General features: G+C 47.8%; 1 protein-coding gene across 6 annotated transcripts in view; it reads left to right on the forward strand.

The window, feature by feature from the left end:
* Positions 1 to 7213: 7213 nt before the first annotated feature.
* The window catches only part of SEPTIN2 (septin 2), a 125786-nt gene continuing 106585 nt past the window's right edge, over positions 7214 to 26414 (forward strand). Inside the window, exon 1 of one of the 6 annotated variants that reach the window (XM_063915822.1) lies at positions 7214 to 7364. Coding sequence is in view for 3 of the 6 variants with exons in the window: in XM_063915816.1 (XP_063771886.1) it covers positions 7747 to 7756 (10 nt within the window). In the remaining 3 variants the exon portion in view is untranslated. Of the gene's footprint in view, positions 7365 to 7387; positions 7443 to 7683; positions 7757 to 26414 lie in introns of those variants that run through there. The other 5 variants (XM_063915818.1, XM_063915821.1, XM_063915816.1 and 2 more) reach the window with 5 other exon arrangements.

The raw sequence follows: 26414 nt of genomic DNA on the forward strand, positions 1-26414 counted from the left end.
TGGTACACCCACGGTGTTACCAGAGCCTTTACAGCTATTGACTGAGGGTCCCTTGACCTGGCGCAATACCTGTCGAGTTTTTCCCAACGGTTTATAATCATGTGGAGGACTTCTGGGTGAAGTTCCCACTCTCCCGGGTGGAGGTCGTGCTGAGGAAATCTGCTTCCCAGTTGTCCACTCCCGGAATGAATACTGTTGACAGTGCTATCACATGGTTTTCCGCCCAGCGAAGAATCCTTGCAGCTTCTGCCATTGCCCTCCTGCTTCTTGTGGCACCCTGTCTGTTTACGTGGGTGACTGCCGTAATGTTGTCCGACTGGATCAACACCGGCTGACCTTGAAGCAGAGGTCTTGCTAAGCTTAGAGCATTGTAAATGGCCCTTAGCTTCAGATATTTATGTGAAGTGATGTCTCCAGGCTTGACCATAAGCCCTGGATATTCCTTCCCTGTGTGACTGCTCCCCAGCCTCGCAGGCTGGCATCCGTGGTCACCAGGACCCAGTCCGGAATGCCGAATCTGCGGCCCTCTAGAAGATGAGCACTCTGCAACCACCACAGGAGGGATACCCCTGTCCTTGGTGACAGGGTTATCCGCTGATGCATCTGAAGATGCGACCCGGACCATTTTTTTAGTAGGTCCCACTGGAAAGTCCTTGCGTGGAATCTGCCAAATGGGATTGCTTCGTAGGAAGCCACCATTTTTACACAGAACCCTTGTGCATTGATGCACTGAGACTTGGCTCGGTTTTAGGAGGTTCCTGACTAGCTCGGATAACTCCCTGGCTTTCTCCTCCGGGAGAAACACCTTCTTTCTGGACTGTGTCCAGGATCATCCCTAGGAACAGAAGACAAGTCGTCGGAACCAGCTGCGATTTTGGAATATTGAGAATCCAATCGTGCTGCCGCAACACTACCTGAGATAGTGCTACACTGACCTCCAACTGTTCCCTGGATCTTACCCTTATCAGGGAATCGTCCAAGTAAAGAATAACTAAAAATTCCCTTCCTTCGAAGGAATATCATCATTTCGTTCCTTACTTTAGTAAAGACCCGGGGTGCCGTGGACCATCCCTACGGCAGCGTCTGAACGGATAGTGACAGTTCTGTACCATAACCTGAGGTACCCTTGGTGAGAAGGGTAAATTTTTTGACATGAAGGTAAGCATCCTTGATGTCCCGAGACATCATGTAGTCCCATTCTTCCAGGTTCGCAATCACTGCTCTGAGTGACTCAATCTTGAATTTGAACCTCTGTATTCAAAGATTTTAGATTTAGAATCGGTCTCACCGAGCCGTCTGGCTTCGGTACCACAATAGTGTGGAATAATACCCCGTTTCCTTTTGCAGGAGGGGTACCTTGATTATCACCTGCTGGGAATACAGCTTGTGAATGGCTTCCAAAACTGCCTCCCTGTCAGAGGGAGACGTCGGTAAAACCGACTTTTGGAAACGGCGAGGGGGAGATGTCTCGAATTCCAATTTGTACCCCTGAAATATTACCTGAAGGATCCAGGGGTCTACTTGCGAGTGAGCCCACTGCGCACTGAAATTCATTGAGAACGGGCCCCCACCGTGCCTGAGCTTGTAAAGCCCTAGCATCATACTGAGGGCTTGGCAGATGCGGGAAAGGGTTTCTGTTCCTGGGAACTGGCTCATCTCTGTAGCCTTTTTCCTCTCCCTCTGTCACGAGCAGAAAAGAGGAACCTTTTGTCCGCTTGCCAACAAAGGACTGCGCCTGATAATACTGCGTCTTATTTGAGAGGCGACCTGGGGTACAAACGTGGATATCCCAGCTGTTGCCGTGGCCACCAGGTCTGAAAGACCGACCCCAAATGCCTTTTTTAAGGCAATACTTCCAAATGCCGTTTGGAATCCGCCTCACCTGACCACTTTACTGGTAGAATTGGACAACGCACTTATACTTGATGCCAGTCGGCAATATTCCGCTGTGCATCTCGCATATATTTTAAATGCTCTATAGGCAATAATATACTGTCCTTATCTAGGATATCAATATTTCCAGTCAGGGAATCCGACCACGCCAACCCAGCACTGCACATCCAGGCTGAGGCGATTGCTGGTCGCAGTATAACACCAGTATGTGTGTAAATACATTTTAGGATACCCTCCTGCTTTCTATCAGCAGGATCCTTAAGGGCGGCCATCTCAGGAGAGGGTAGAGCCCTTGTTCTTACAAGCGTGTGAGCGCCTTATCCCCCCTAGGGGGTGTTTCCCAACGCACCCTAACCTCTGTCGGGAAAAGGTATACTGCCAATAACTTTTTAGAAATTATCAATTGTTATCGGGGGGAAACCCACGCATCATCACACACCTAATTTTATTTATCAGATTCAGGAAAACTACAGGTAGTTTTTCCTCACCAAACATAATACCCCTTTTTTTGGTGGTACTCATATTATCAGAAATGTGTAAACATTTTCCCTTGCCTCAATCATGTAACGTGTGGCCCTATTGGAAATCACGGTTGTCTCTTCACCGTCGACACAGGAGTCAGTATCCGTGTCGGCATCTGTATCTGCCATCTGAGGTAACGGGCGCTTTAGAGCCCCTGACGGCCTATGAGACGTTTGGACAGGCACAAGCTGAGTAGCCGGCTGTCTCATGTCAACCACTGTCTTTATACAGAGCTGACACTGTCACGTAATTTTCAACAGTACATCCACTCAGGTGTCGACCCCCTAGGGGGTGACATCACTATTACAGACAATCTGCTCCGTCTCCACATCATTTTTCTCCTCATACATGTCGACACAAACGTACCGACACACAGCACACACACAGGGAATGCTCTGATAGAGGACAGGACCCCACTAGCCCTTTGGGGAGACAGAGGGAGAGTTTGCCAGCACACACCAAAGCGCTATAAACTGTATAGGGACAACCTTATAATAAGTGTCTATCCCTTATAGCTGCTTATATATATTTTTAGCCAAATAAGTGCCCCCCCCTCTCTGTTGTACCCTGTTTCTGTAGTGCAGTGCAGGGGAGAGTCTGGGAGCCTTCCTACCAGCGGAGCTGTGTGGGAAAATGGCGCCGTGTGCTGAGGAGATAGGCCCCGCCTCCTTCTCGGCGGGCTCTTCTCCCGCTTTTATCTGGAAAACTGGCAGGGGTTAAATACATCCATATAGCCCAGGGGCTATATGTGATGTATTTTTTGCCATAGGAGGTATTTACATTGCTGCCCAGGGTGCCCCCCCCCCAGCGCCCTGCACCCTCAGTGACCGCAGTGTGAAGTGTGCTGGGAGCAATGGCGCACAGCTGCAGTGCTGTGCGCTACCTTAATGAAGACAGGAACGTCTTCTGCCGCCGATTTCTGGACCTCTTCACTCTTCAGCATCTGTAAGGGGGCCGGCGGCGCGGCTCCGGGACCCATCCAGGCTGTACCTGTGATCGTCCCTCTGGAGCTAATGTCCAGTAGCCTAAGAAGCCCAATCCACTCTGCACGCAGGTGAGTTCGCTTCTTCTCCCCTTAGTCCCACGATGCAGTGAGCCTGTTGCCAGCAGGTCTCACTGAAAATAAAAAACCTATTTAAACTTTACTTCTATGCAGCTCAGGAGAGCCACCTAGCCTGCACCCTTCTCGTTCGGGCACAAAAATCTAACTGAGGCTTGGAGGAGGGTCATAGGGGGAGGAGCCAGTACACACCACCTGATCCTAAAGCTTTACTTTTGTGCCCTGTCTCCTGCGGAGCCGCTATTCCCCATGGTCCTTACGGAGTCCCAGCATCCACTTAGGACGTCAGAGAAATATAGCTTTTATTAAATTGTTTAAAACATAGGCGAAATATGGTGCATGTGAATAAATTGTGAAAACATAATAAAGTGAATTAAAAAGCTTAGTCAGGGGATCGGACACAACCAAGGGGATCGGACACAACCATCATGTGTCCTTTCCATCATTTAGCATAGTCACTGTGTATATATTTATTGTTGCCAGTCTGTTATAAAACTGTGCCCGTCTATTGGGATAGGTGCTGTTCCTGGCGTAGGACAAACCGTGTGCTTACTGCACTACAAACAGCCCTCCCACCGCACTGAGTCAGTCGGGTGTTTCCACACAGGAGAGCCGCGGCTAGCGGCGCACAGCTGACACGCGCGGCGTTACTGAATAGAACGCTGCGGGACAACAGAGCCACACTCTGCAGCTAATAAATGTGGGGCCCCGACAACTGGGTACATACACACATATATATCCCAGTGAGGGAATAGTGATCAGTGCGCTATTGAGGGGATATATTACAACGGGATGTTACACTGTACGCAAGAGAAAGAGTAACACATACAGTGTTTATGAATGAATCTCCCATTATGTGCAGTAAATGAGAACTCTAAGGAAAAAACATATATGAAAGTGTCATAGAACCTTAATACACATCATACACGTGTGTGCAATAGGTGCTGACAGGTAAAGCAACAAGCGTGGATCACAACCACACAGAAAAAGAGCGTTGCAATTCTAGCAATAAAAATTATTATACTGTATATAAAAAAACAAGTGCTCTTAGTTCAGCAGTACACAAAAAAAACTGTATGTGAGAGGTGATATAAACTTCCCCATACGTCACGTGTGTATATATATATATATTTGGTGGTGAAACATAAACCATTAATAAGGTTAATGACATATAGAGCAAAACATCCTGAATAAATTATAAATTCAGGCTTCATATATAGGGAGCAGTAACACTGGGAATTCTCCTACGGGCAGCAAATTCCTAACAACAGGAGGCACTTAAAGTACGATCCACCACTCAAATATAACTAGTCAGTGATGCGCACACTGCAAAAACCATAATAGTGGTGGCATATTGAAATTGCAACAGGAGTATTTCACTCCTAGATACAAAGGTAACAATGGGGGTAATTCCAAGTTGAACGCAGCAGGACAGTTTTTAGCAATTGGGCAAAACCATGTGCACTGCAGGGGGTGCAGATATAACATTTGCAGAGAGAGTTAGATTTGGGTGGGTTATTTTGTTTCTATGCAGGGTAAATACTGGCTGCTTTATTTTTACACTGCAATTTAGATTGCAGATTGAACTCACCACACCCAAATCTAACTCTCTCTGCAAATGTTATATTTGCCTCCCCTGCAGTGCACATGGTTTTGCCCAACTGCTAAAAAATTTCCTGCTGCGATCAACTTGGAATTACCCCCAATATCAGACACAAGGCAACTAGCATTGCTACAGACATTGCAACAGTGTTCAAATACTGGAGACAGTGAAGAAACACAACAATTACAGTGACTAAGCTTTTTAATTCATTTTAATTCACTTTATTATGTTTTCACAATTTATTCACATGCACCATATTTCGCCTATGCTTTAAACAATTTAATAAAAGCTATATTTTAGATTAGTGGTCATCTATCATGATAGATATTTGACTTCATGAAAACAATAGAGTCCGAGTGTGCCCAATATAGGGAATTCTTTCTTTCTTTCTTTTTTGACTTCCTACGGTTATGATATCCCTGGAGCACCTCCCAATAAAAGGCATACATATGCTTTATTGAATAAAGGGAAAGGACATAAAATAAAATACATGAATATAATTTATTAAAATAAATGTCTGTGCGACCCCTCTCTCTTCTTTGAAACATTCCATCTTAAATAGAATGCCCATCTTAGTAAATTTACCCCAATGACTGACTCATCACTAATTCTCTTACTTCCCGTTATGTTAGGAAGCTGAAATTTAACATAGGTATTCTTCAGGTGGGAAATAGGAAAACTAAGTAATTTGAATTTTAATAAACCTCACCTAAGTGGATCAAAAAGGGGTTGACATAATGACGTTATTACCGATGCGTGGCTTGCGTTGTGGAAATGATAACGCCCAAACAGACAAAAATTTGGATTGCACCTCCAATGTGTAGAATTCAATAATCTACAAAAATGGCCCTGTCACTTTTTACCGTATCTGCTACGGGTGCTCCTCGGGTAACGCCAAGAACCACGGATTAATATCTACGTACATAAAGACGTCTCAAATTTACGGGTAGCACTTGATTTACAGACGGTCATAATCCCGACAGCCATTGACCGACAGTCAAAATATCGACATTCATTATACCATATGTCCAAAATGCCAACATAGTCAGAATACCGTCATTTAAAATGCCTACATGACAAAATGCCGACATGTGTTTCTAAGGAATTTTTGCCCCAAAACAGACTTAATCATGCTTTACCATCCCAGTGGACCTTGTGGGGGAATATAATAGTGTGCCGATCACAGCATGGCGAGCACAGCAAGCCATGTGAGTGGACGCGGTACACTTACTCGGTGTCCATGTCGACCTATGTCCACATTGACACAAACCCCCCCAGAAAAATTAATGTCGTTAATTTTGAAATGTCGACATTTCAAATGTTGGTATTCTATGTTGGCATTTTGAACACGTCTGCATAATGAATGTCGGTATTTTGACTGTCGGTCAATGGCTGTCGGGATTATGACTGTTGGTATTGTGGCCTTAAGTAAATCATACCAAACCCCAAATTTACATCGCTATAGATTTACCACATTTTTACTACTCATTTATATTTACAACCATGAAAATCAGAAACTCCTGTGTGAAGAACGGGTAGAACAGCTAGTCTACTATATAAGGGAAGTGGTCAGGATCTGTGAGGGTGACCTGATTTCACATGAGTTCAGGTGTACCCCACCAACATTTGGTAGCGTCCCGCACATTCCATGCATGTAGGTAAGTACATACAGGAACCCAATTAGTACCTTGGCGTTTCTACACGCAATCAAAGCCGAACAGTAACAAAACGGGTATCAAATATAAACATTGTGACCTACATTCAGAAACCATGACCCATACAAGTACATAAAACAAAAACTAGATGGGCCAGCCAGTGTAATACACATGCCAGCATCATAATCAATTCATGAAGAAAGTTATTGTTGTGTTTTTAACAAGACACTTTAGAAGAAAAGAATGAAATAGTGAAGCCTCTGCCCCACCGCCATACCCTGCTACACATTCCTGAGCATCCATTTCCTTGTGCTGCACTAGCATCTCTGTGACACTGTGGGCGTGCCCTCTGGCTCACACCGCCCCTCCCCCCACAGCTGGGCGTGTCTTGTACGGAGAGCGGCTCGTGCTCTTCTTCTGAGACTAACTTTCCTATTGGCTGTAATGTATATTGCCAGCTGTTCGGCTGTAATACGGAACATGTGATTGGCTGGCAGGCCTACGGGTGGATGTTTCAGCGGCGCTGATTGGCCTGGCAGGTCCGTGCTGTGGCGGCTGTGCCGGAGAGAATTCCCCCGGGCTCTGTCTCTGAGTTCTCAGCTGCAGACTGATCAGCACCGGATCCCGGGAGGTAATGGCAGCACCGGCGCTTTCCTTTACTCTTTCCGTGTGATTATATGTGTATTCCTCTTGTGTCACCAGCAGCGGGGTCTGTATTCCCCGGAGCTCGAGAATGAATGTAGCAGTTCCAGGGGCGCATCCCTGGTACATGTATACATCTGTGCCGAGTATACACATTCCAGGGACGTTTTACTCTGGGACAGCTTGCTGTCCTCCATTTGCAGTGGAACTAGAAGTCCTGCCTGGGAAGTTCTTGATGTGCATGCTGGGACTTGTAGTTGTACCATAGCCAGGGTTCAGTACAGCTAGTGTCCATGTGGGATAAGGGCGTGTGTCTGGACCCACCCAGGCAGCGAGGACCACGTCTGTGGATGCGACATCACTAACTGTATATGTGTGTGTGTATGTATATCTATCTATCTTACACATTTACACATAGCCCTGTAGCCAGACGTAGCATTGCTCCCAGTGACTGGCATCCTGTGTAATGTGATGTATGTGAGACATGGAGGGGATTGGGGAATGAGGAAGATGCGGTACATGCAGCTTGCGACCCTCCCTAGTCACATACCAAGCACTGAGGAATGAGTGTGTTGTGCTTTAGGACATTGAACTCCCTATTTCTCTGACGTCCTAGTGGATGCTGGGAACTCCGTAAGGACCATGGGGAATAGCAGCTCCGCAGGAGACTGGGCACATCTAAAGAAAGATTTAGGTCTATCTGGTGTGCACTGGCTCCTCCCCCTATGACCCTCCTCCAAGCCTCAGTTAGATTTTTGTGCCCGGCCGAGAAGGGTGCACACTAGGTGGCTCTCCTGAGCTTCTTAGTGAAAGTTTAGTTTTAGGTTTTTTATTTTCAGTGAGACCTGCTGGCAACAGGCTCACTGCATCGAGGGACTAAGGGGAGAAGAAGCGAACTCACCTGCGTGCAGAGTGGATTGGGCTTCTTAGGCTACTGGACACCATTAGCTCCAGAGGGACCGAACACAGGCCCAGCCTCGGAGCTCGGTCCCAGAGCCGCGCCGCCGGCCCCCTTACAGAGCCAGAAGCAAGAAGAGGTCCGGAAAAATCGGCGGCAGAAGACATCAGTCTTCAACAAGGTAGCGCACAGCACTGCAGCTGTGCGCCATTGTTACTCAGGCACACTTCGGTCACTGAGGGTGCAGGGCGCTAGGGGGGGGGCGCCCTGAGCAGCAATGTAAACACCTTGGCTGGCATAAATACACCACATATAACCCCCAGGGCTATATGGATGTATTTTAACCCCTGCCAGAACTCACCAAAAAGCGGGAGAAAAGGCTGCAGAGAAGGGGGCGGAGCCTATCTCCTCAGCACACAGGCGCCATTTTCCATCACAGCTCCGCTGGAAGGACGTCTCCCTGACTCTCCCCTGCAGTCCTGCACTACAGAAAAGGGTAAAAAAGAGAGGGGGGCACTAATTTGGCGCAGTTTTGATACTAACAGCAGCTATAAAGGGAAAAGCACATTTTATAGTGGTATTCCTGTCTATATATAGCGCTCTGGTGTGTGCTGGCATACTCTCCCTCTGTCTCCCCAAAGAGCTAGTGGGGTCCTGTCCTCTATCAGAGCATTCCCTGTGTGTGTGCGGTGTGTCGGTACGATTGTGTCGACATGTTTGAGGAGGAAAATGAGATGGAGGCGGAACAATTGCCTATTATAGAGTTGTCACCCCCTAGGGAGTCGACACCTGAGTGGATGAGCTTATGGAAGGAATTGCGTGACAGTGTCAGCTCTTTACGACAGACAGTTGACGACATGAGACAGCCGGCTACTCAGCTTGTGCCTGTCCAGGGGTCTCAAACGCCATCAGGGGCTTTAAAACGCTCGTTACCTCAAATGGCAGACACAGACACGGATACTGACTCCAGTGTCGATGATAAGGAGACCAACGTGACTTCCACTAGGGCCACACGTTACATGATTGAAGCAATGAAAAATGTATTGCATATCTCTGATAATACAAGTACCACTAAAAAGGGTATTATGTTTGGTGAGAAAAAACTGCCTGTAGTTTTTCCTGTATCCGAGGAATTAAATGAAGTGTGTGATGAGGCGTGGGTTTCCCCCGATAAAAAACTGATAATTCCTAAAAGGTTATTGGCATCGTACCCTTTCCCGCCTGAGGATAGGGCACGTTGGGAAACACCCCCTAGGGTGGATAAAGCGCTCACACGCTTGTCTAAACAGGTAGCACTACCCTCTCCTGATACGGCCGCCCTAAAGGAACCTGCCGATAGAAAGCTGGAGAATATCCTAAAATGTATATACACTCACACGGGTGTTATACTGCGACCAGCAATCGCCTCAGCCTGGATGTGCAGTGCGGGCCTGGCGTGGTCGGATTCCCTGACTGAAAATATTGATACCCTAGATAGGGACAGTATATTACTGACTATAGAACATTTGAAGGATGCATTTCTATATATGCGTGATGCACAGAGGGATATTTGCCGACTGGCATCAAGAGTTAGCGCGCTGTCCATTTCTGCAAGAAGAGGTTTATGGACGCGGCAGTGGTCAGGTGATGCGGATTCTAAAAGGCACATGGAAGTATTGCCTTATAAGGGGGTGGAGTTATTTGGGGTAGGTCTATCAGACCTGGTAGCCACGGCAACTGCTGGAAAATCCACATTTTTACCCCAGGTAGCTTCTCAACCTAAGAAGACGCCGTATTATCAGGCGCAGTCCTTTCGGCCCCATAAGGGCAAGCGGGCAAAAGGCGCCTCATTTCTGCCCCGTGGCAGAGGGAGAGGAAAAAGGCTGCAACAAACGGCCAGTTCCCAGGAACAAAAGCCCTCTCCCGCCTCCACAAAGTCCTCAGCATGACGCTGGGGCTTTACAAGCGGACTCAGGCACGGTGGGGGCCCGTCTCAAGAAGTTCAGTGCGCAGTGGGCCCACTCGCAAGTGGACCCCTGGATCCTTCAGGTGGTATCTCAGGGGTACAAATTGGAATTCGAGACGTCTCCCCCTCGCCGTTTTCTAAAGTCTGCTTTACCGACGTCTCCCTCAGACAGGAAGGCAGTATTGGAAGCCATTCACAAGCTATATTCCCAGCAGGTGATAATCAAGGTACCCCTCCTACAACAGGGAAAGGGGTACTATTCCACACTATTTGTGGTACTGAAGCCGGACGGCTCGGTGAGACCAATTTTAAACCTAAAATCCTTGAACACTTACATACAAAGGTTCAAATTCAAGATGGAGTCACTCAGAGCAGTGATTGCAAACCTGGAAGAAGGGGACTATATGGTGTCTCTGGACATCAAAGATGCTTACCTACATGTCCCAATTTACCCTTCTCACCAAGGGTACCTCAGGTTTGTGGTACAGAACTGTCACTATCAGTTTCAGACGCTGCCGTTTGGATTGTCCATGGCACCCCGGGTCTTTACCAAGGTAATGGCCGAAATGATGATACTCCTTCGAAGGAAGGGAGTTTTAGTTATCCCTTACTTGGACGATCTCCTGATAAGGGCAAGATCCAGGTAACAGTTGGAAGTCGGAGTAGCACTATCTCAGATAGTGCTGCGCCAGCACGGTTGGATTCTCAATATTCCAAAATCGCAGCTGATCCCGACGACACGACTTCTATTCCTAGGGATGATCCTGGACACAGTCCAGAAAAAGGTGTTTCTCCCGGAGGAGAAAGCCAGGGAGTTATCCGAACTAGTCAGAAATCTCCTAAAACCAGGCCAAGTCTCAGTGCATCAATGCACAAGGGTCCTGGGAAAGATGGTGGCTTCTTACGAAGCAATCCCATTCGGCAGATTCCACGCAAGAACCTTCCAGTGGGATCTGCTAGACAAATGGTCCGGGTCGCATCTTCAGATGCATCAGCGGATAATCTTGTCACCAAGGACAAGGGTGTCTCTCCTGTGGTGGTTGCAGAGTGCTCATCTTCTAGAGGGCCGCAGATTCTGCATTCAGGACTGGGTCCTGGTGACCACGGATGCCAGCCTGAGAGGCTGGGGAGCAGTCACACAGGGAAGATATTTCCAGGGTTTGTGGTCAGGGCTTGTGGTCAAGCCTGGAGACATCACTTCACATAAATATCCTGGAGCTAAGGGCCATCTACAATGCCCTGAGCCTAGCAAGACCTCTGCTTCAAGGTCAGCCGGTGCTGATCCAGTCAGACAACATCACGGCAGTCGCCCACGTAAACAGACAGGGCGGCACAAGAAGCAGGAGGGCAATGGCAGAAGTTGCAAGGATTCTTCGCTGGGCGGAAAATCATGTGATAGCACTGTCAGCAGTGTTCATTCCGGGAGTGGACAACTGGGAAGCAGACTTCCTCAGCAGACACGACCTCCACCCGGGAGAGTGGGGACTTCATCCAGAAGTCTTCCACATGATTTGTGAACCGTTGGGAAAAACCAAAGGTGGACATGATGGCGTCCCGCCTCAACAAAAAACTAGACAGGTATTGCGCCAGGTCAAGGGACCCTCAGGCAATAGCTGTGGACGCTCTGGTAACACCGTGGGTGTACCAGTCAGTGTATGTGTTCCCTCCTCTGCCTCTCATACCCAAGGTACTGAGAATCATAAGAAGGAGAGGAGTAAGGACTATACTCGTGGCTCCGGATTGGCCAAGAAGGACTTGGTACCCGGAACTTCAAGAGATGCTCACAGAGGACCCGTGGCCTCTACCTCTAAGAAAGGACCTGCTCCAGCAGGGACCCTGTCTGTTCCAAGACTTACCGCGGCTGCGTTTGACGGCATGGCGGTTGAACGCCGGATCCTGAAGGAAAAAGGCATTCCGGATGAAGTCATCCCTACCCTGATCAAAGCCAGGAAGGATGTAACCATACAGCATTATCACCGTATTTGGCGTAAATATGTTGCGTGGTGCGAGGCCAGGAAGGCCCCTACAGAGGAATTTCAACTGGGTCGTTTCCTGCATTTCCTGCAAACAGGACTGTCTATGGGCCTAAAATTAGGGTCCATTAAGGTTCAAATTTCGGCCCTGTCGATTTTCTTCCAGAAAGAACTGGCTTCAGTTCCTGAAGTTCAGACGTTTGTCAAGGGGGTACTGCATATACAGCCTCCTTTTGTGCCTCCAGTGGCACCTTGGGATCTCAATGTAGTTTTGGGGTTCCTAAAATCACATTGGTTTGAACCACTAACCACTGTGGACTTAAAATATCTCACATGGAAAGTGGTAATGCTGTTGGCCCTGGCTTCAGCCAGGCGTGTCTCAGAATTGGCGGCTTTATCCTATAAAAGCCCTTACCTAATTTTTCATACGGACAGGGCAGAATTGAGGACTCGTCCTCAATTTCTCCCTAAGGTGGTTTCAGCGTTTCACTTGAACCAGCCTATTGTGGTACCTGCGGCTACTAGGGACTTGGAGGACTCCAAGTTGCTGGACGTAGTCAGGGCCCTGAAAATATATGTTTCCAGGACGGCTGGAGTCAGAAAATCTGACTCGCTGTTTATCCTGTATGCACCCAACAAGCTGGGTGCTCCTGCTTCTAAGCAGACTATTGCTCGTTGGATTTGTAGTACAATTCAGCTTGCACATTCTGTGGCAGGCCTGCCACAGCCAAAATCTGTAAAAGCCCATTCCACAAGGAAGGTGGGCTCATCTTGGGCGGCTGCCCGAGGGGTCTCGGCTTTACAACTTTGCCGAGCAGCTACTTGGTCAGGGGCAAACAAGTTTGCTAAATTCTACAAATTTGATACCCTGGCTGAGGAGGACCTGGAGTTCTCTCATTCGGTGCTGCAGAGTCATCCGCACTCTCCCGCCCGTTTGGGAGCTTTGGTATAATCCCCATGGTCCTTACGGAGTTCCCAGCATCCACTAGGACGTCAGAGAAAATAAGAATTTACTTACCGATAATTCTATTTCTCGTAGTCCGTAGTGGATGCTGGGCGCCCATCCCAAGTGCGGATTGTCTGCAATACTTGTACATAGTTATTGTTACAAAAATCGGGTTATTATTGTTGTGAGCCATCTTTTCAGAGGCTCCTCTGTTATCATGCTGTTAACTGGGTTCAGATCACAGGTTGTACGGTGTGATTGGTGTGGCTGGTATGAGTCTTACCCGGGATTCAAAATCCTTCCTTATTGTGTACGCTCGTCCGGGCACAGTATACTAACTGAGGCTTGGAGGAGGGTCATAGGGGGAGGAGCCAGTGCACACCAGGTAGTCCTAAAGCTTTACTTTTGTGCCCAGTCTCCTGCGGAGCTGCTATTCCCCATGGTCCTTACGGAGTTCCCAGCATCCACTACGGACTACGAGAAATAGAATTATCGGTAAGTAAATTCTTATTTTTTATTTTTTTTGTAGCAAAACTTCCTTTCATTAGAGTGACAGCAATGAATGGATTATTATTTCTATATTGATTGCTTTTTCCCGGTATTTTACACACACACACACACACACTTGCCAGCTGTTGGGATCCTGGTGGTCAGGATACCGACGCTGGAATGCTGACAGCCAGAACACTGGCTCGCAGGGGCTATTCCCACTTATGGACATCCATTGGTGCCCACAGGGGGGACTCGTAATGCTTGCCCCACTTCCAGCATTCTGTCGGGCGGGATTACATATGTATTCCTCCCTGACAGCTTGCAACCACCAGCACCAAAGATAATTCTAATTCCTTGCACCCCATGGAGGTATGTAGTAAGGTCTGAGATGTTGAACTTTCATTTTAAGCGATAATGGGGGTCATTCCGAGTTGATCGTAGCTGTGCTAAATTTAGCATGGGTATGATCATCCCAGACATGCGGGACATCCGCCCCGCATGTCAGTCTGCCCCCCCCCCGAACAAGTATAAAAGCATCACACAGCATACTCGTCGCTGCGACTGCGTGTGACGTCACACAGCCGCTGCGACTCGCACCCCGCACGGTCCGGCCGTGCCGCCCGCACCCACCCAGCGACTGCCTCTGCCTGTCAATCAGGCAGAGGCGATCGCTAGGTAACGATGGAGAGGATCCGACAGTGCAGTATTCAATTTGCAGACAAATCCAACTGGTTTTGCCCGTTTTCGACAATGCCAATCCGACTTTTTTTAAAGTTGGATTGACACTGTTGAAAAAGGGGCCAAAAACCTGTCGGATTTGGCCGCAAATCCGCCAAAACACGTTGATCCACGGCTAATCCGCCAAACCACGTGTTTTCCGGCAAGTTGGAAAAATGGCAGCCCCATTGAATAGGTCGAATCTTAAACAAAATCCTGAAAAAAAAGCCGGAAGCTGCCATCTTTCTGACTAGACGGCAGTTCCGATTTCAGTTGAATAGACCTGTGTATCAAATGTTGCAGAGAGAGCACAAGAGGATGCACTGAAACTGGAGGGAGGCAGGTTCAGGGAAAATCTGAGGAAAAATTACTTCACAGAAAGGTTAGTGGACAAGTGCAATAGCCTCCATCAGAGGTGGTAGAGACATATACAGTAGAGCAATGTAAACATGCATGGGATAGACATAAGGATATCCTTAAGAGAAATAAGGATCAGATAGGGTTTGAAGTAACACTGGTTAAAAAAGTGTCAGACTAGATGGGGCAAGTGTTTATAAAATATTCCCAGTCCTTATATCTTGTGAAAACTGCAGTCTTTTCAGTATTAGAGCAATATTTTTCATTTTTGATGTTTAAGAATACTGTAATGCAGGTGGGGCAGTACAAAATGAAGGGTGTAGTATGTTATGCCGGCGCTTGGGATCCTGGCGGCCAGCATACCGGGATCCCGACCGCCGGCATGCAGTCATCAGGGTGCGCTCAAAAGAGCACCTTGCGGGCTCGCTGCGGGCGGTGGCGCGCCACGCTATTTATTATCCCTCCAGGGGTGTCGTGGACACCCCAAGAGGGAGAATAGTTCTCTGTATGCCGGCTGTCAGGATTCCGGCGTCGGTATGGTGAGCGCCGGGATCCCGACATCCGGCATATCAAATGCCTCCTCAAAATGAATTGCATCAGCTGTGAAATAGGGCATTTTAACAAACTGAAAAAACGTAGCTTTTGTCAGCTTGTCTCCGATTGCTAATGACATCTGAAATTAAAACCCATATGTAGAGGGATCTCCTGATACCTCCCTTGCAGTCTGCACACTCTTCCGCTCCCTTCTGTCCTTGATGTTCTTATGCACAAGTGCTAACTAGTAGCTGCTCATATGTCATAACCTGGAAATGTAGTCTTTCTTTTGACATCAGGCCTCACGCCTCATTGGCTCTTCGCCGGGACAGTCTCTTATTGGATAGGCTGTCCTGGCAACTGTATATCCTTAAATTGTTGAGTCAATTATCTCTTCTGATGGCAATCTCAGCCCTGCGATCGCCTCTGCCTGATTGACAGGCAGCCCGCCCCGGGCTGGCGGCGTTAGGTCGCAGTTTTAGGGGCGCGGTCCGGGCAACGCAGGTGTGCCCGGACTGTGCGGTGGGCGGGCTGTGGAGGCTGCGTGATGTCACACGCAGCAGCTGCCACCCTCACAGCGGCGAGTAGATTCCTGCCAGTGCGCAGGAGCCGTGCTGGTAGGGAGCTACTCCTGAAGTATAAAAACATCGCCGCTGTGCAAAGCTTTTGTACTTGTGCGGGGGGGGGGGGGGCAGAGGGCCTGACATGCGGGGCGGACTAGCCCTGTGCTGGGCGTTTCCTCGCATGTCAGGGAAGCTGATCGTAGTCTGAATTACCCCCATTTTACGATAGTGCATAGTTAGACCCCTATCATTTTTGTGTTGTGTAGGCTTGAGTCATAAATACCATATTTTCTCTGACGTCCTAAGTGGATGCTGGGACTCCGTAAGGACCATGGGGAATAGCGGCTCCGCAGGAGACTGGGCACAACTATAAAGAAAGCTTTAGGTCTAACTGGTGTGCATTGGCTCCTCCCACTATGACCCTCCTCCAGACCTCAGTTAGAATCTTGTGCCCGGCTGAGCTGGATGCACACTAGGGGCTCTCCTGAGCTCCTAGAAAGAAAGTATATTTTAGGTTTTTTATTTTACAGTGAGATCTGCTGGCAACAGACTCACTGCAGCGAGGGACTAAGGGGAGAAGAAGCTAAGCTACCTAACTGGTGGTAGCTTGGGCTTCTTAGGCTACTGGACACCATTAGCTCCAGAGGGATCGAACACAGGACCCGACCTCGATCGTTCGGTCCCGGAGCCGCGCCGCCGGCCCCCTTACAGAGCCAGAAGCAAGAAGTGTTCCGGAAAATCGGCGGCAGAAGACTTCTGTCTTCAACAAGGTAGCGCACAGCACTGCAGCTGTGCGCCATTGCTCCTCATGCACACCTCACACTCCGGTCACTGATGGGTGCAGGGCGCTGGGGGGGGGCGCCCTGAGGGCAATATAAGACACCTTGGCTGGCAAATCTACACCATATATAGTCAGGAAGGCTATATAGGTGTAAGAATACCCCTGCCAGAATTCCAGAAAAAGCGGGAGAAGTCCGCCGGAAAAGGGGCGGGGCCATCTCCCTCAGCACACTGGGGCCATTTTTCCCTCACAGCTCCGCTGGAAGGACGCTCCCTGGCTCTCCCCTGCAGTGTCAAGCTACATAAGGGTAAAAAAGAGAGGGGGGGCACTAAATTTAGGCGCTATATATATATATATATATATATATATATATATATATATATATATATATATATATATATATAATATAAGCAGCTATAAGGGAAAAAAACACTCATTTATAGTGGGATCCCTGTGTTATATAGCGCTCTGGTGTGTGCTGGCATACTCTCTCTCTGTCTCCCCAAAGGGCTTTGTGGGGTCCTGTCCTCTGTCAGAGCATTCCCTGTGTGTATGCGGTTTGTCGGTACGGCTGTGTCGACATGTTTGATGAGGAGGCTTATGTGGAGGCGGAGCAGATGCCGATAAATGTGATGTCACCCCCTGTGGGGTCGACACCTGAGTGGATGGTTCTGTGGAAGGAATTACGCGACAGCGTCGACTCCTTGCATAAAAGGTTTGACGACATACCAAATATGGGACAGCCGGCTTCTCAGCCTGTGCCTGCCCTGGCGTCTCAAAAGCCATCAGGGGCTCTAAAACGCCCGCTACCTCAGATGGCAGACACAGATGTCGACACGGATACTGAATCCAGTGTCGACGACGATGAGACTAATGTATCTTCCAATAGGGCCACACGTTATATGATTGAGGCAATGAAAAATGTGTTGCATATTTCTGATGTTACCCCGGGTACCACAAAAAAGGGTATTATGTTTGGAGAGAAAAAACTACCAGTTGTTTTTCCTCCATCTGAGGAATTAAATGAAATGTGTGAAGAAGCGTGGGCTTCCCCCGATAAGAAACTGGTAATTTCTAAGAGGTTACTAATGGCGTACCCTTTCCCGCCAGAGGATAGGTCACGTTGGGAAACATCCCCTAGGGTGGATAAAGCGCTCACACGCTTGTCAAAGAAGGTGGCACTACCGTCTCCGGATACGGCCGCCCTGAAGGAATCTGCTGATAGAAAGCAGGAGGCTATCCTGAAGTCTATATATACACACACAGGTGTTATACTGAGACCAGCTATTGCTTCAGCATGGATGTGCAGTGCTGCAGCTGCGTGGTCAGATTCCCTGTCGGAAAATATTGATACCCTAGACAGGGACACTATATTGCTAACCGTAGAGCATATTAAAGACACACTCTTATACATGAGGGATGCACAGAGGGATATTTGCCGGCTGGCATCTAAAATAAGTGCAATGTCCATTTCTGCCAGGAGAGGGTTATGGACTCGGCAGTGGACAGGAGATGCAGATTCTAAAAGGCACATGGAAGTTTTGCCTTATAAGGGTGAGGAATTGTTCGGGGATGGTCTCTCGGACCTCGTTTCCACAGCAACAGCTGGGAAGTCTACATTTTTACCCCATGTTCCCTCACAGCCAAAGAAAGCACCGTATTATCAGGTACAGTCCTTTCGGCCCAATAAGGGCAAGCGGGTTAAAGGCGCGTCCTTTCTGCCCAGAGGCAGAGGTAGAGGAAAAAAGCTGCAGCATACAGCCAGTTCCCAGGAGCAAAAGTCCTTCCCCGCTTCCTCTAAGTCCACAGCATGACGCTGGGGCTCCACAGGCGGAGCCAGGTACGGTGGGGGCCCGTCTCAAAAATGTCAGCGATCAGTGGACTCGCTCACGGGTGGATACCTGGATCTTTCAAGTAGTATCTCAGGGGTACAAGCTGGAATTCGAGACGTCTCCCCCCCCCCCCCCCCCCCCTGCCGTTTCCTCAAATCTGCCTTGCCAACAACTCCCTCAGGCAGGGAGGCAGTGTTAGAGGCAATTCACAAGCTGTATTCCCAGCAGGTGATAGTAAAGGTGCCCCTACCTCAACAAGGACGGGGTTACTATTCCACAATGTTTGTGGTACCGAAACCGGACGGTTCGGTGAGACCCATTTTAAATTTGAAATCCTTGAACACGTATATAAAAAAATTCAAGTTCAAGATGGAATCGCTCATGGCGGTTATTGCGAGCCTGGACGAGGGGGATTACGTGGTATCACTGGACATCAAGGATGCTTACCTGCATGTCCCCATTTACCATCCTCACCAGGAGTACCTCAGATTTGTGGTACAGGATTGTCATTACCAATTCCAGACGTTGCCGTTCGGTCTATCCACGGCTCCGAGGGTTTTTACCAAGGTAATGGCCGAAATGATGATACTCCTTCGAAAGAAGGGAGTTTTAATTATCCCGTACTTGGACGATCTCCTGATAAAGGCGAGGTCCAGGGAGCAGTTGTTGGTCGGGGTAGCACTATCTCGGGAGGTGCTACAACAGCACGGCTGGATTCTAAATATTCCAAAGTCACAGCTGGTCCCTACGACACGTCTACTGTTCCTGGGGGTGGTTCTGGACACAGAACAGAAAAAAGTGTTTCTCCCGGAGGAGAAGGCCAAGGAGCTGTCATCTCTAGTCAGAGGCCTCCTAAAACCAAAACAGGTGTCGGTGCATCACTGCACGCGGATCCTGGGAAAGATGGTAGCTTCCTACGAAGCAATTCCATTCGGCAGGTTCCATGCAAGAACCTTTCAGTGGGACCTGTTGGACAAGTGGTCCGGATCGCATCTTCAGATGCATCGGCTGATAACCCTGTCTCCAAGGACCAGGGTGTCTCTGCTGTGGTGGCGGCAGAGTGCTCATCTTCAAGAGGGCCTCAGATTCGGCATACAGGACTGGGTCCTGGTGACCACGGATGCCAGCCTTCGAGGCTGGGGGGCAGTCACACAGGGAAGAAACTTCCAAGGACTATGGTCAAGTCAGGAGACTTCCCTGCACATAAATATTCTGGAGCTGAGGGCCATTTACAATGCCCTAAGTCAGGCAAAACCCCTGCTTCAAAACCAGCCGGTACTGATCCAGTCAGACAACATCACGGCGGTCGCCCATGTAAACCGACAGGGCGGCACGAGAAGCAGGACGGCGATGGCAGAAGCCACAAGGATTCTCCGATGGGCGGAAAATCACGTGTTAGCACTGTCAGCAGTGTTCATTCCGGGAGTGGACAACTGGGAAGCAGACTTCCTCAGCAGGCACGACCTCCACCCGGGAGAGTGGGGACTTCATCCAGAAGTCTTCCAACTGACTGTAAACTGTTGGGAAAGGCCACAGGTGGACATGATGGTGTCCCGCCTAAACAAAAAGCTAGAAAGATATTGCGCCAGGTCAAGAGACCCGTAGGCGATAGCTGTGGACGCTCTAGTGACACCGTGGGTGTACAGGTCGGTTTATGTGTTCCCTCCTCTTCCTCTCATACCAAAGGTACTAAGGATAATAAAAAGAAGAGGAGTAAGAACTATACTCATTGTTCAGGATTGGCCAAGAAGAGCTTGGTACCCGGAACTTCAAGAAATGATCTCAGAGGACCCATGGCCTCTGCCGCTCAGACAGGACCTGCTGCAGCAGGGACCCTGTCTTTTCCAAGACTTACCGCGGCTGCGTTTGACTGCATGGCGGTTGAACACCGGATCCTGAAGGAAAAGGGCATTCCGGAGGAAGTCATTCCTACGCTGATCAAAGCTAGGAAAGAAGTAACCGCAAACCATTATCACCGCATATGGCGAAAATATGTTGCGTGGTGTGAGGCCAGGAAGGCCCCAACGGAGGAATTTCAGCTGGGCCGTTTCCTGCACTTCCTACAGTCAGGGGTGACTATGGGTCTAAAATTGGGTTCCATTAAGGTCCAGATTTCGGCTCTATCGATTTTCTTCCAGAGAGAACTGGCTTCACTACCTGAAGTTCAGACTTTTGTTAAGGGAGTGCTGCATATTCAGCCCCCTTTTGTGCCTCCAGTGGCACCTTGGGATCTCAACGTGGTGTTGGATTTCCTAAAGTCACATTGGTTTGAGCCACTTAAAACCGTGGAATTGAAATATCTCACGTGGAAAGTGGTCATGTTGTTGGCCTTGGCTTCGGCCAGGCGTGTATCAGAATTGGCGGCTTTGTCATGTAAAAGCCCTTATCTAATTTTCCATATGGATAGGGCAGAATTGAGGACTCGTCCCCAGTTTCTTCCTAAAGTGGTATCAGCTTTTCATCTGAACCAACCTATCGTGGTGCCTGCGGCTACTACAGACTTGGAGGCTTCCAAGTTGTTGGACGTAGTCAGGGCCCTGTAAATCTATGTTTCCAGGACAGCTGGAGTCAGAAAGACTGACTCGCTATTTATCCTGTATGCGCCCAACAAGTTGGGTGCACCTGCTTCAAAGCAGACTATTGCTCGCTGGATCTGTAGTACGATTCAGCTTGCACATTCTGCGGCTGGACTGCCGCATCCTAAATCAGTGAAAGCCCATTCCACGAGGAAGGTGGGCTCTTCTTGGTCGGCTGCCCGAGGGGTCTCGGCTTTACAACTTTGCCGAGCAGCTACTTGGTCGGGGTCAAACACATTTGCTAAATTCTACAAGTTTGACACCCTGGCTGAGGAGGACCTAGAGTTTGCCCATTCGGTGCTGCAGAGTCATCCGCACTCTCCCGCCCGTTTGGGAGCTTTGGTATAATCCCCATGGTCCTTACGGAGTCCCAGCATCCACTTAGGACGTCAGAGAAAATAAGAATTTACTCACCGGTAATTCTATTTCTCGTAGTCCGTAGTGGATGCTGGGCGCCCATCCCAAGTGCGGATTGTCTGCAATACTTGTATATAGTTATTGTTTAACTAAAGGGTTATTGTTGAGCCATCTGTTGAGAGGCTCAGTTGTTGTCATACTGTTAACTGGGTATTGTATCACGAGTTATACGGTGTGATTGGTGTGGCTGGTATGAGTCTTACCCGGGATTCTAAATCCTTCCTTATTGTGTCAGCTCTTCCGGGCACAGTATCCTAACTGAGGTCTGGAGGAGGGTCATAGTGGGAGGAGCCAGTGCACACCAGTTAGACCTAAAGCTTTCTTTATAGTTGTGCCCAGTCTCCTGCGGAGCCGCTATTCCCCATGGTCCTTACGGAGTCCCAGCATCCACTACGGACTACGAGAAATAGAATTACCGGTGAGTAAATTCTTATTTTACTAACTGATGCACTGAAGGAAAATCTGATTCAAGATAAATACCAATGGGATCGATTAAATTCAGCAACAGTTGAATAGCGCCAGGAATTAGCTCCCGACGCTATTCAATTCAGCTAAAGTTAAGTCAGAGAATGCCCGTTCTCGCGGACTTAACAGGTTGTTTTGTCGGGAGAACGAGCATTCTCCGACTTAACTACCCCCGGCGATGCTGATTCCCGACAGAATCAGCCTCGCGCCGGCCGCGCGGCAGCTCTTTTGTCGGTTTTCTTCTCTCACCCCCCGGGGCTGAGAGAAGAATTCCCGACAATTGAGGGTAACTAGTCGCTGTATTGAATAGCGCTAGGAGCTAATTCCTGGCACTATTCAACTGTTGCTGAATTGAATCGACCCCATTGTTTCTAATAAAGTAATTCCATTGACCAAAATGGCTTAGGTTAAGGTGCAAATGGGCAATTAATAGTTGTGACTGTCTTGACACTAATTACAAATTTTTCCTTTGCCATGCCCCTTATGTGAGCATTAAGTAACATTGAGGGACTTACCGCAAGCTTTTAGCTAGTCGGTTAAATGCCCGGAGCTATTCGGTTAAATCCCACGATAAGCTTTGTGGCTAATGTGCGGTAAGGTATAGATTTTGGGTTACAGATGTGTCCTCTTACACCCTTGCTGCAGTCACGCTAAACAGCCCTTGAAGTCTCGCCATGCCGTGGCAGGACTCTGTAGAGGCGAGCCTCTACTTTTGCGTTGGTTTTTTTTTTTCCGTGAAAATGCGTCTTACAGTAGATACATAATAATGTAATAGGATGCACAAGCAGCTTCTGCTGATATGCGTCATGCCTATATTTGTGTGTAATAGCGTCTCTATCTGCATCCAAAATGCCACGTTACAGTCTTTTCTAGGAAAACACTGTAGCACAGCATTTTGTATGCAAATACAGTCGCAGCCACACACAGAATATAGGCATGCTGGAATATCATTTTAATCAGCAGAAGCTGCTTGCGTATCCTATTACATTACTCTGCGTCTAAGACACATTTGCACAGAAAACAAAAGCGCAAAAGACGCTCAGCACTACCGAGTCTCACGGCACTCACGCGTTATGTGTAACACGACTTGTAGCGCACCGAGCAAAGATGTTAGAGGACATATCTGTAAGTGCCTGGAGGTATGCACTTAGGGCCTCATTCAGATCTGATCGCAGCAGCAAATTTGTTTGCTAATGGGCAAAACCATGTGCACTGCAGGAGGACAGATATAACGTGGAGAGAGAGTTAGATTTGGGTGTGGTGTGTTCAAACTGAACTCTGAATTGCAGTGTAAAAATAAAGCAGCCAGTATTTACCCTGCACAGAAACAAAATAACCCTCCCAAATCTAATACCCCTTTCACATCGCACAAATAACCCGGTATCGACACGGCGAAACGGGTCCGTGTGCGATGTCAAAGCACTTTGTCCTAATTAGCGGGTCGCCTGACCTGGTAATTCAACCCGGTAAAAAAGAAGGGTTATTACCGGGTTGAATACCGGCTCAGGCTCAGTGTGAATGGGAGCCGTTTCGATGCGACACGGCTCCCATTCACAGCATAGGCAGAGGCGGCGCAGGAGATGAGCTTATCTCCCAGCGCCGCCTCCACCCCTGCCTCTGCTGCCGCTGCGCCCCCCCCCGCTGCTATGGCAGCCGACCCGGTATATTGCCGGGTCGGAAAGCCAGCAAAGCAGAGCAGAGGACACGTTTCTCTTACCGGGTGGGATCCGGAATTTGCGATCTGAAAGCGGTATAACTCTCTCTTGTACATGGTATATCTGCCCCACCTGCAGTGCACATGTTTTTTCCCCATTTTCTAATAAATTCGGTGCTGCGATCAGATCTGAATTAGGCCCCTAATACGGATTCCTGGTCCCACCTGGGAGCTAGAAGCACATGTTAAGTCCCACTCTAATTTAATTCCACCCAGAGTTATTTTATTCTTGTTATTTAGCATTCTTGTTTTTGGTTTATTATTATAATTTTTTTTTTCCGTTTAGTTGACTATTTTTAAAAGGAGTACTGTGTCCCAAGAAAGTATCTTGCAATTTAGTAAAAGCACAACAAATGTAACAGCCAAACCATCCACAAGCTATAGAACCAACACAAATTGCTTATTTTGCGGGATATTCCTTTATTACTAGAACTGAGATATCTGGATCCTGTGCTGTGGTAACAAAGAAATATTCCTGTTACGCAGTTTTGCCTGTCATATCATCTAAGGCTATAAAACCTCCCATAATTCTAGATGTAAGGCAATCGTATCCTCAAGCATCACCTCTGTTTGCATTCACAGCACATTGATATGTCTTTGTGAGCCCTTAATGCTTGCGCAATGAAGCAATACTTAGGGGCAGATTCAATTAGTAGTAGTTTTAACTGTGCGGTCTGTTCCCTCGACCCGGAGTTACTCCATTCCAGGCGTGCAATCAGTCCCGAGAGCGCAGTTATTGCTTTTCCTGGTCACTATCTCCAGAGGTATAAGCAGAAAAGAGCATTATCGGCAGCTTCTGTACTGGTGGGGAGTCTGTAATTGCTCCAGGCACTTTAACCGGGGTAACAGCCCGCGTGGATCAATCTGCTGCTTTTTGAGTCTGCCTCTTAAGCTGGGTACACGTTGGAGTGATATCAGGCAGATGTGCCGAAACGGACATATCGGTGTTATAAGCTCAGTGTGTATGGGCAACCCTGACGATTTCACTAGCATCATGTATTATGCTAATGAAGGACGGAACATGATTGTTTTATCCTTCATTGACATCGGTCCAGTGTGTACACACAATGGGGCCTATTCAGTTGTTTTAGGCATTTAAAAATCCTGTCTAAATGGGACTGTTTAGACACCTACACAATTTTTACAATTCAGTTGTGTTTGGGCGCCCTTGCACATTGCGCATGTTGTGTTCAAACGGACAGGGTTTAGCCAGTCTAAACTCCCTGCTTTGAGCATCCAGACTTCCGTTTGGACGCCCAAAGTGCCGAGTTCCCGCACATTTTTTTTTCTCTCGCTCCTCAGGAGGCTGCGATGAAAAATGTCCTCCGGTCACTGAGCGCCCGAATGGCAGAACAATTGAATTGCTGAGGTCTGGTGCCCTCCAGTGGCGGCTGCGTAATAAAACATAGAGTCAGCTCCCAATCAGTGCTGATGGGCATTCTTTCCGATGTTTTAACAAATTCCGTTCGCTCTAGTGTGTACCCGGCTTTAGTTCCTGAGTCTTGTCAAGCATAAATGAATCAGCCAGTCAGGCAACTCCTTTATAAGATTATCATGGTAAATTACCAAATTATCATGAAATGTAATAGTACCTTGTTTTTTTAACAAAGTAATCTGAAGACTGTAAAGAGATGGATCAACGTTCCCTAGCCGTTGTATCCATGTCTGCATTTATTGTGGCAATATTTTATGTTTGCCCTGTTTTCCTCATGCCCTGCATATCAGAGCACTGTGGGGATACATATAAACTACAATATGCCACTAAATTAGTTACCAGCAGTGATGTTTATGTGACGGTATGTTCTGAAATATTGTAAGGTAATTACATTACATTTGCTTCCAACAGACGGAGCATTGAAATCTATCTGTATGGCAGATAATTAGACTAGAGCATAGCACAACATTCCTAGACTGCCATCTGTGTTACTGATCCTCTAGCCATAGTTTTAATGGAGTGCATGTGTGAACCATTACTTTTACATTTAATGCCATTTATTTATATAGCGCCAACATATTTTGTTGTGCTTTACAATTGTGAACAAAGTAATAAAATGACAATGGGTATTGCTAAACTAACAATGCAGTAAGGTTTCTGCTAGCTTCCAATCTATAGATGTACTGTTGTTCTAGGGTTCCGCTCACTTACCATCTATAGATGTACGGTTATTTTTGTGGACATGCCAGGAACTAGGCAAATCGTGAAAATACTTTATATGTAAATATCCGTGAATGTGAGAGATGGGTGTTTTGTTGGGACATAAACTACTTTTGCAATCTCTGCATTTGCTGGCAGGGATGTAATGTGCCGTACATACCAGGTAAGGGAAGTTGTACCTTAACTAATGTGCTGTGATTGTCTGTTGTGTTTGTTGAGTTGTATAAGATGTAATATTGTATATAACTTGCATGCCTCTACAGCAGGGATAGGCAACTTGAAGCATTTCAGATTCTGTGGAACTAAACCTACCTATATGTCAGGCCACATTTTTTCTGTTTGGAATGCTAAAACTGTTGCAGAGCATGCTGGGCTGTGTAGTTCCACAGCAGCTGGAATATAATGGTTTCCTACCTCAACCCTTAGAAATCCTCAAAACGTGACCTGTTATGAAAGCTATCTGTGGAAACAGGCAGGATACTTACTGACCCAGCAAAATAGATTATCTCAATGTGCATGATTATGGAAATTAGTACAACATGACCTGTTGGCGGTACTTGAGGACTGGAGTTGAGAACCCCTATCCTACAGCGTAAAAAATTATTGGTCAGCATTAATTCCAGATGAAGCTCAGAGGTCGGCAACTTATGTTTGCAGTATTCTTAGATATACTA

This window comes from Pseudophryne corroboree, chromosome 4 (assembly GCF_028390025.1).
Source record: "Pseudophryne corroboree isolate aPseCor3 chromosome 4, aPseCor3.hap2, whole genome shotgun sequence".
Taxonomy (NCBI): Eukaryota; Metazoa; Chordata; class Amphibia; order Anura; family Myobatrachidae; genus Pseudophryne; species Pseudophryne corroboree.